Source organism: Gopherus evgoodei, chromosome 19, assembly GCF_007399415.2.
Source record: "Gopherus evgoodei ecotype Sinaloan lineage chromosome 19, rGopEvg1_v1.p, whole genome shotgun sequence".
Taxonomy (NCBI): domain Eukaryota; kingdom Metazoa; phylum Chordata; order Testudines; family Testudinidae; genus Gopherus; species Gopherus evgoodei.
This window is the reverse complement of record NC_044340.1, coordinates 5075179-5085833: the sequence shown is the minus strand read 5'-3', so window position 1 is coordinate 5085833 and position 10655 is coordinate 5075179. Positions and strand designations below refer to the sequence as shown.

Sequence of the window (10655 nt, the reverse complement as noted above, 5' to 3'; positions counted from 1 at the left end):
CAGAGGCCTGGCTTGGGCTAAGAGCAGCAATTCAGTTTGGTCCAAGCAGACAATTAGCTTTTCCTTCCCTCTGAGTGGCTGATAGGAGCCTTTTCCTATGTAACCCTTGTTCTATCCCCCTTGTATTACACTGAACAGTTCATCTTCCTTCTAGTGCTTAGAGGGGTGGCTCCTTGTATAGGCACCAACTCTGGGGCTGGAGCTACAGGCGCCAACTTTCCAATGTGCTGGGGTGGGGGGTGCTCACTGCTCAGCCCCTGGCTCTGCCACAGGCCCTGCCCCCACTCCACCCCTTTGCCTGCCATGCCCTCACTCCTCCCCCTGCAAAGCCTCCTGCATGCCACAAAACAGCTGATCAGGTGCGGGGAGGGAGGAGGCGGCGCTGCCGGTGGGTGGGAGGCCCTGGGAGCTGCTGCTGTATTACTGTGACTCTTTTGCAATGCACATCAGTAAATTCTGGCCCCTTCTCAGGCTCAGGTTGGCCACCCCTGGCTTAGACTCTCCAGGTTCTGTGGCTCCATAATTTGGTTCCAACTATTCCTCCTTTCCTGCCAGCCCCTTATCTCTGAACATTTCTTTCTTTCATTCAGACAGCGCTGGTTTGTGGATGAAGTAGGATTGATGGCATTAGGTGCCTGACCTGGCTGGAGGAGTGGTGTTGCTAACATGGTCTATGCTAGCGAGAGGAGGTGGCCCTATTTTAAATACAAAACCAGAAACACTTAATGATCACTTATGAAAAATATTACATTTTGAAATTGTACAGAAAAATAATCTTTCAGTCCCTCCCCATCGCACCCAACAGAAGGGTCTGACGGACATCTAGAAACAGCCAGCATGAGATGGATCAGAGGGATACAGCCCAGGCTGGAAGTGTGGTTAGTATCTACAGGAATAAATTATGTGTTATCAAAAAAATAAAAAGAATACACAAGATTTAAGGAGTCCATTAAATAAACCAAAGTAATAATTGCACAGTATGAATTCAAATGCTGAAGGCGTCCTTATAAATCAGTCGTTAGGATATTAGATTATAAGGTTATTCTAGAGTGTGACACGCAGGTTAGTAGCACATGCTCACAACTATTGCCTGGAGGGAAGCCGCGGAGGCCCTGTTCTCCGTGGCAGGGCAGGGCCTCGGGTTCAGGAGCCTGGGGAAAACTTTACAGAAGTGCAGCTCCATGGAAGTCCCAACGGAGGACAGCAGACCCCAGGGGAGACTCTGTCCTGCCTCCTAACATTTGGAACAGGTGGTTCTGGCAGCTGGAGCACTCAGAGAGCAGATGATGGGGTGGGGCAGGGTCCCTTGGCCTAGGCAGAACAGGATCTATGAGTGTCAGTCTGGGCAAGCAGAGCCCGACATCTACTAGTCACAGGGCTGCAGCTACAAGCTAGGGGCAAACCCAGAATGAGGGCAGGTCTTCACAGCAATACCAGGGGGCGAAGCCCCCGAGTCCACACAGCCCTCCCAGCCAAGGCCCTGTGCCTCCACCGGCTGGTGACAGGGAAGGGGCACTCTTCCCCCCTGCCGACCCCATAGCCCAAGGGGACTCTCCACTATGTCACCTCTCCCCAGCAAGTTGCTTCAGCCCCTGGGCTGCTGCTCCAATCAAGCCACAGGCCAACCGCCATCTTGTGGCTGGTATTCGCCAGCCATGGGTAAACTCCCTCCAAGCATCAACAAGGTGGCACCATGTGGGGTCACATGCGGGAGGTCCCCTCCCAGCGACAAGGTGGAAGCAGAAGCTTGAATCCCACAGACATCATTGGCCGAGCAGTCTGGTCTTCCTGCAACTAGCAAGTGGATCTTTCAAGCCCTGTGGTGATGGCTCCCTCAGGCTGGAAATAACCAAACCTGTGCTAGGGTCAGCCCAGCTGCAGCCCTGCCCTGTGCCAGCCCGAGGGAAGGGCAGAGCTATGTTTACAGCTTCAAGTTCTACCTGACGCTGAAATCCCTGGGATGGGTTCAGACAGTTTCATCTCAGCAGAGCTTTTCCTACAACAGCAACCTTGGGGGCCCACAGACTATCGTGAAAGGTGACTACGAAACCAGAAAAGGCATTTTGTTTTTCTGATCAACCAAACGTATGTGAATACCCCCACCCACAGGTCAAACCCCGGAAGTGCTGCCGTCACCATGCAAGCCCAGGGCCCTTTCTCACGTGGTGGCCAATGCCGTGCCAAGCACGGGCAACATTTACAGTTGAATTCTGTTCAGCCAGTTTGCAGTCTAAGACGTGTATGGGAGGAGTCTGCGGACATAGCTGCTGGAACTATGGGGGCAAGAGGTGCTACTGCACAGTCGGCTTGACGTGGTTTCCATCATACACAGGCGTTACAGTTTGGTTCAATGGCTTTCAGCACCCCGCTACTGTACAAATTGTCCCAACACCTATATCCGCAGAACACAGGTTGAATTTCCAAAGGGGCCCGCACCTCCATCCGAAATTTGTTAGGGGTCCGCAGCTGAAAAAAGGTTGAAAACCCCTGTCCTACAAGAAGCAGCGGGGGCTGAAGTCCACAGCAGGGAACTAGCAACACCAAGAGCAGCGACTTTTCTTCAGTAAACAGTCTGCTGGCCAGTGGCCGCCCCACACTGAGGGGACCCGGGCTGGCTCCTAGCCCTCAGGGGGAGTGGGTCATGGCCGGAAGGCATTTGGAAGGATAACACTGGGAGCTGGCAGAGTGTGTATTTGAGGAAGCCTGTCCGTGGGAAGCTCCCACAAGTCTGTGATGCTGTGTGCACGGCTCCCCCACATATACTCAGCCCTGATGCACAGGACCTTGGAGGTGGCTTGGTCGCTATGTTTCCAGTCTGTTTTGTTTGGGATTAATGGCCATTTCCCCAGCCTCTCCAGCATACAGAGGGCACCCAAGCTGCTGGATGCTTACACCAGGGACCCTGCTTGGCTCTGGGCAGGCACCATGACTGGCACCGCACCCATTCTGGTAAGGGTAGAGGTGGTTAGCCCTTGAGGGACAGTGGGCTGCTGCCGGGGGGCCTGCGGCTGTGCACCGTTTGTCCTATGCAGAGTGTTCCTGTTGCTTGGCACAGTGCTCGGGCAATGGCTGCCGTTCATTCCTGGTGGGAAGTAGAGGGGCAGGCTCTGGCTGGACAAACTGGGAGTGGGTGTCAGGTTTCTGCTCCTCGGGTGGTTATAGGGAGGTCTGTAGCCCACTGTGCTGCCGGCGGTGGTGGTGATGGAGGCGGTGTCTGAAGCGGGCTTGGATGGGTACAGTTTGGGGTCCCGGGTGGTGTGCACGGACGACAAGGTACCATTTTTGGAGACAATGTCAGAACCGGAACTTTTACCCCAAGAAGGTGTCTTTGGAGCAACAGCATCTTCCCTGAAAAGAAAAGCAGAGATGGAGTCAGTGCCAAGGCAGCAGAGGAATATAGAGACTTGGGACTCTCAGGTTCAATTCCAAGCTCCGGGGGGGTGGGAGGGGAGGGAGTATTCCCTAGTGGTTACAGACTCAGCTACCCTCACCTTGTCTGTCCTCCTCCCTCTCTGTTGTTCTGCATTGTCTCCTGAATCCCTCTGCTTCTGCCCCACTCTGGGCTCTTGCCCCTCTTTTCCTCATGGCTCCTCCAACTTTCCTCTCCCCATATCCTGCCCCCCACCCCCTCCCAGCATTCCAGTCAAGCCAGTTCCTCCCTTTCCTTCTTGCTGCTTGGGTGCCAGTGAGGGAGGATGGGACTGATTGCACAGGGGAGACAGGCTGTCTGCTCTCAGCTCCTGTGCCCAAATTGCTGCAGGCCCTGGGAGCAGGAAGGGGCAATTGCAAAGAAAACCTTGCTCAGCCCCTGCAGCCCCAGGATGGAGCATGCTCAGTAGTTCTGTGCACATGGGACAGTGCATGTGAAATGTGCTCACATGTGAGAACTGTGAGGGGATGGAGCATGCTTAGTGCAGATGGAAACTTCGGTGACATTAGCTGGTAAACTTAAGAACTTTACTAAGCACGTGCAAACTGAGGTTTTTCAAAGGCTCATCAGTTGGCCAAATTTGGGTAAATTTTCATAGGAACAGCAGAAGGCACATCCTTGATATCAAAGTGACCCCCAGGCCAAATTTCAACCCCCTGAGCTAAAGCATGGAGGCACTGGAGCTTTTTATCTGAAAGGTTGTAAGAATTTTTTTTTAAATGGCCAAAACAATGTATTTTTCCCTAATCTCATTCTCAGAAATGGCTGAATTATTTTGGTTGGAACACAATTCAGCCTGAGAAACACCTGTCCTAGAAAATTTCAGCCTACATGGTTAAAGTTTCCCATAGTTACATGCAACTGAAAACAGGGTCTTATAATGGAAAGTGTCAGGTAACCTTAACTATGAGCAGAGCTACTAGCAGTATTCATAGATTCCAAGGCCAGAAGGGACCTGTCTGATCATCTCGTCTGACCTCCTGGATAGCACAGGCCAGAGACCTGCCCCAAAATATTTCCTAGAGTAGAGTTTATAGAGAAACATTCCATCTTGATTTTAAATTGTCAGTGATGGAGACTCCACCACAACCCTTGGAAAATTGTTCCAATGGTTAATTACCCTCACTGTTAAAAATTGACACCTTATTTCCAATCTGAAATTTGTCTAGCTTCTTTGCTAGACAGAAGAGCCCATTACTGAATATTTGTTCCCTTTGTAGGTACTTATAGACTAATCAAGTCACCTCTTAATCATCTTTGTGAGGCTAAATTCTTCTCTTTTTTAACCTTTAGGTGTCTGTTTTCAAGCTTTTCTCCTCATTCCAGAGGGCTAGAAACTTTTTTTTACATGAAAGACGAGAGAGTCTCACAATAATTGCATGACTCTGGGAGCTGGGGCTTTATTACAAACACCAAATAGCACAGGGCTCCTGAGAGTTGGCAACCCTGTAACAGCATCCCCAGCCTCAAAGCGAACGGTGATTTGATGCCTTTCCGGCAGTTAACACTCATCTTCCCTTCCACAGGTGGGTCTGAGCATGCAGCTCTGTGGCCAGCTGTCAAGGGGCCACAGAGGGACTGTGTCTGGAATGTTTCACAGGGGCTTTTGCCAAGCAATGTGGGGATTCTCACTTGATCTCGTTGGCCAGTTCCTCCTGCGTGTCTTTCTTTTTCTTTCGATAGACGAACATTTGGAGAACAAACAAGATAATTAAGCCGACTCCAAGGAGAGACCCCACCACGGCTCCGGCAATCACGGCTGCCCTGAGTGCTAGAGAATGAGAGAGAGAGAGAGAGAGAAAGAGCTTAGAGAGAGGAACGCCAGGGCCAGAGATATGCAACACTCAAGTCAGCGTGAGAGGGGCTGGCCTGGCTGGCTTCTGCACAGCAAAGCTGGGCTTCTCCCACTTGTCTTGGAATGGGGGAAGGAGAAGGGGTGGGGACAGCCCATTGATTCAGGAGTGGGGCCACCCCACGGTACAGAAATCCCCTTCCTTGATGTCCTCCAGGATCCTATTCACCTTTGCTGCCATCTGTGCAGTGTGCTGCTAGTGGTAACAGTGTTCATTAAGGCTACGATTCAGTCACGGATTCCGTGACTTTACTGGACCTCCATGACTTCTAGGGCTTCAGGAGCAGCAGTGGCGTAGCCAGGTGGAGGGAACAGGGGGAGAGATTAAAAAAAAAAAAAAAGGTGCCACCCGCCGCGGTGTTTTTACTTATCTGGCAGCAGGCCCTTCACTCGCTCCGAGTGTCTTTGGCGACACTGAAGGACCCGCCGTTGAAATACCGCCGAAGACCTGCGGAGCGAGGGAAGGTCCTACCGCCAAAGTGCCGCCAAAGACTCGGAGCGCTGCAGGATAAGTAAAAGCGCCGCAGCGGGTGGTGACTTCTTTTTTTTTTTTTGGATCGTGCCCCCTGTTCCCTCTGAGTGAGTAAAAATTAAAAAAGACGCCAAGAAATTGACAAGGCGCCACTTGTGCTCAGTGGGAGAGCGGCCACTGCCCCGTTTCCCCCCCAGCTACGTTACTGAGGAGGCGGCGGCGGGACTGTGTGCCCCTGCCCTGCAACTGGGGCTGGCTGGAACCAGGACCCTGCAGCCCCAGCCCCATGGCTTCCACCAGTGGCTGCAGCTGGGCAGTGTGCTCCAGCCCCGCAGTGTCCCTAGCTGGGCGGGGCTGTGAGTGGGGTCCATGTGCCCCAGCCCTGCAGCTTTCACCTGGGGCTGCAGTGTGCGGCTTCCAAGGGCCATTGCCCCTTCCCCATCCCCATGGTTTGGCGGGGGCTGCAGTGGGGGCTGTGCACCCCTGCCCTGCAGCTGGGCCTGCTCTGGAGCAGGGGCTGTGCCCCCCCCCGTGGCTGTGCTACCTGCTGCAGTTACTGGAGTCCAGGCTGTTCCCCCCGCCAGGATGGGGGGCTTGGCCTGTCAGTCTCCCCCCGCTGTGGGACTCTATTCCTCTCCCCTACCTAGTCCTTCTCTTCCCCCTGTTATTTGTAGTAAAGTAAAGGACACGTCACGGCCTCTGTGAATTTTTGTTTATTACCCATGACCTGTTCGTGACTTTTACTAAAAATAACTGAAAAAAATCTTAGCCTTATTAATAATCCCTCAATCCTGTACATAGTTCACGCACTCCAGGTCTGCAGCAACATTTCCCAGGTCACAAGTACAGCGCATCCCTTCGGAGCGGCCTGGAATCCCTCAGCTGTTCCCAGGCTCCTTCCCTCCTGGGGCTAACTCTCCCTTCCCAAGGATCTAGGTCACCTCAAGCATTAGCGGCAGGGCTAATGGCCATGTCCCCCCCGACTGAGGCTCCAGAAGTGCAGAGCCTGCTGCTCAGCGAGCATACTCACGTGAATTCACCTCCAGGGTGATGTTGCACTTGGAGCTGCCAGCTACATTTGCGGCCATACAGACGTACGTCCCAGACATCTCCTTGGAGAGGTTCGTTAGCATCAGGGTGCCTCTCGTGAGGTCTGCAAAATTCACAAAGAAGAACAAGAGATCCAGAGAGTCTAAATCACCGTTCAATGACATTTCATCCCACCTGCCAATGGAGTACAAGAGGTGCAGATGTATTAAAGCCACCAGCTGGGAGGCTGGCATCTCTAAGGGGGCAGAGTTACCGTTAGGGGTTTGTTACAGGAGTGGGTGGGTGAGATTCTGTGGCCTGCACTGTGCAGGAGGTCAGACTAGATGATCATAATGGTCCCTTCTGACCTTACAGACTATGAGGTTGCGATGTGGTGTGCAGTAGCTGTCACAGTGGTAGAGCATGTGTGTGGGTGGAGGAGGAGATGGGAGGGACTGTTAAGTGGCTTAACATTATAGTGCTTTGCGTTTGTGGTTCTGTGACAGGTGTAGGGAAACCTTTGCTGCTTCCCACTGAAATGGTGTGTGTGTAAATGTATTATATTGGAGTTCAGCCATTTTCATAAAGCGACATTACTGAATAGCACAATAAAATAAACTCCCCATTTGCCGCCTGCATGCCCAACTCTCTGGCTCACTGACCAAAACAACCCCCGTTTATTATGGCACTGCACAATATTTAAAGCTTTTAAATATGAGTAAACCCTAAACACCTCTGTCCCTGCTTTGAGAGCCCTGCTCCTAACAGAGCAGCAAGGACCACGCTGTGCACAAAGGAATGCTTTGGCAAAGAGGTGCTGTTTGAAGGTTAATCCCCCGTGCTGTTGCCTCTCTGATGACTGTAGTATTCTGTGACCCAGAGCTCAGGGTGTTAGAAAGAGACTGTCTGTATCACAGGTGCAGGTGCTTCTATGTGAAGAGAGGCTCGTGGGGGCGGAGCTTGTGGCAAGAAAGGTCAGAAATTTAATCCCCTTCCGAAAGGATTGTTGAAACAAAGAGCGCGCTGTGTCCCTTCCTGGTGAAGAAGGGATGTTTCGCTCACTTTACCCACAGCGGCAGGCGCTTGTAGCCCTGATAGCAAACAGTGAAAGTGTCCAGCTGCGTATGTTCCTCACACCGCTGGGTTTCTTTTAAGAGAGATGCTCTCTAAACCATGCATGGGCTGTTTTCCACAAATCCTATTGCCAGCTTGGCATAAGAAGAGACGGCACTTGCAGGGCCCATGTCGCCTTTCCGTCACTGCGGCAGAACCCAAAGCGGCACCCACGTTGCTGATGCAGCCCGTTTGACGCGACACGTATTGGTGTAAGCCTCGGGGCAGCCTCGGAACACTGCACAGGGGACCACAGGCTCAGCGGAGGGTTTAATAACCCTCACCAGAGCTTTGGAAAGAAGCTGCCCGGTGGCAGCTATTGTCTGCTGCTGGAAACAGGCTGCAGCAGCAAGTGCCAGCCCGGCAAACATCCATTCACACAGAACAAACCTTCCAGCAAATGGCTGCACCCAGGGTGCTCCTCAGCTTCCCATCTGCTCCAGTACAGAGCACAATAGGAAAAGGCAACATCCCCAGTCAGTAACCAGAGCCCGCTGCCAAGGCAAGACACTCCCTGCCAGCATCAAGGGAGACTGAACCAGGGCCCTTCACTCTACAGTCTGAAATGACCCCACGCTACAAGAAGGATGTGGAAAACCTGAGAAGAGTCCAGTGGAGGACAACAAAAATGATTAGGGGGCTGGAGCACATGACTTATGAGGAGAGGCTGAGGGAACTGGGATTGTTTAGTATGCAAAAGAGAAGAATGAGGGGGGATTTGATAGCTGCTTTCAACTACCTGAAAGGGGGTTCCAAAGAGGATGGATCTAGACTGTTCTCAGTGGTAGCAGATGACAGAACAAGGAGCAATGGTCTCAAGTTGCAGTGGGGGAGGTCTAGGTGGGATATTAGGAAAAACTTTTTCACTGGGAGGGTGGTGAAGCACTGGAATGGGTTACCTAGGGAGGTGGTGGAATCTCCTTCGTTAGAGATTTTTAAGGCCCAGCTTGACAAAGCCCTGGCTGGGATGATTTAGTTGGGAATTGGTCCTGCTTTGAGCAGGGGGTTGGACTAGATGACCTCCTGAGGTCCCTTCCAACCCTGACATTCGATGATTCTATGATCAGGAGCAGGGGGGACAATGTGAATTAGGAGAGGTGACAATGACTAATAGAACTCCACTAACCAAGAGGTCCAGCCTGCATAAATTCCCAGGCAGGGGAAGAGTAATGTCCGCTATGCTATGCTGTGTGCTAGGCAGAAATCTGACTAGTTCAAATGCTAAATTCACTCATCTGACATCTCTTCCCCCCGAAAGTCCCACTCGGTGTTGGGAGAATCTCTATCATTGCAGCGTCTGCTAAGATCAGAGACCCATCGTGCTACGTGTGGGATATGTACATATTCATCGTAGAGCTTACAATCTACATAGAATCATAGAATATCAGAGTTGGAAGAGACTTCGGGAGGTCATCTAGTCCAACCCCCTGCTCAAAACAGGACCAATCGCCACCTAAATCATCCCAGCCAGGGCTTTGTCAAGCCTGACCTTAAAAACCTCTAAGGAAGGAGATTCCACCACCTCCCTAAGTAACCCATTCCAGTGCTTCATAGGCAGGGGAAAGGAAGGGTGGGAAGCTGAGGCCAGAGACATTCAATGACTTGCCCACAGCCACTCAGGGAGTCGGTGACAGAGCTGGGAATTCAACCTAGATCTCCCTCCTCCGCAATGCCACCCTTCCCCTCTGTTATACAGTCACTACCCTTCTGAACCAGGGTCCCTGTAACGAACACATGTGACTTCCAGCAAGGCAGAAAGAGAAGGGAGGAGCAAATCAAAGAAGGGAGTTTGACAGATTCCATCTGCTACTGAGTTAGGACTCCCTGACCTTTTCTCCACCGCTCTGCAGCTCTGAATGTGGCAGCGCGTGAAGTTCCCATGCAAATCCCCTGACTCCGTGTGCTCAGAACAGTCACCTCCTGGGCTGCCGTTTTCCATGCTCAGGCTCTGCCCAAATGGGGATTTTTTAGCTTAAGAATTCAATCCCGCGAGGTCCGGCCATTTTAGAGGGGGTGGGGGGGAAGTCAGACTGAACACAGCATTCTCCCCAAGCGGTGGGGATGTTAAACTGCAGAGCCGCCAGATACACATTCCCCCAGGTGACTGGCCCAGCTGGGTAGGAATGGAGCCGGGTGCACACACAATAGAACACACCCGTTAGTTTAATGCTACAATGTTACCCCCGGAGCCTGGCACACGTGTGCAGCTGTTTGATAGCACAGAAAGCCTGGTCCATAGACCTGCTCCAAACTGGCCACAAGCCAGGCAAATGCCACAGGGAAGCCAGTGCCTGCTGATAGTGATCCTCCTCCCCCTTCTCCCACATTGCCCCAGACGCTCAGACCCCTTGGTGAGAGCATTAGGGTTTCCTGCCTGCAGCCCGTCAGTGCCACGATCCTGGTGCACTCAGGATGGGGATTCCTACCCTGGGCGGGTGCGAAGAAGACCTGGGTGTTGGGGGCGGTGCGCTGCCAGGTGTACTTGGGGCTGGGTTTGCTGAAGGATGACTTGCAGCTCATGGTGACGTTGCCTCCAAGGTAGGGTTTCCCATGGATCTGGCACATCGGTGGGGATGGAGGAACTGGAGAGAGCAGGAGGAGAAAACAGGTTAGTGCCTTTTGAATGTGGACATCATTATAGGGCCTAGCTCCAGCTGTAACTTGCAAAAAGAAACAGCGCCATCTATTGGCCACAGGCAGCACCGAACAAATCCATACTTGAAATCCAGAGCAGTCAGGTAAGCTTGAAACCTGCATCC

At 52.3% G+C, this 10655-nt stretch overlaps 1 protein-coding gene across 1 annotated transcript in view; it reads right to left on the bottom strand.

The window, feature by feature from the left end:
* Window positions 1-346: 346 nt before the first annotated feature.
* ESAM (endothelial cell adhesion molecule) overlaps window positions 347-10655 on the bottom strand; it is a 93749-nt gene continuing 83440 nt past the window's right edge. The window contains exons 4-7 of the mRNA XM_030538218.1: window positions 10323-10478; window positions 6785-6907; window positions 5063-5201; window positions 347-3348 (exon numbers count right to left, since the gene is read on the bottom strand). Coding sequence (XP_030394078.1) covers window positions 2889-3348; window positions 5063-5201; window positions 6785-6907; window positions 10323-10478 — 878 coding nt within the window. The 3' untranslated portion in view covers window positions 347-2888. The remainder of the gene's footprint in view (window positions 3349-5062; window positions 5202-6784; window positions 6908-10322; window positions 10479-10655) is intronic.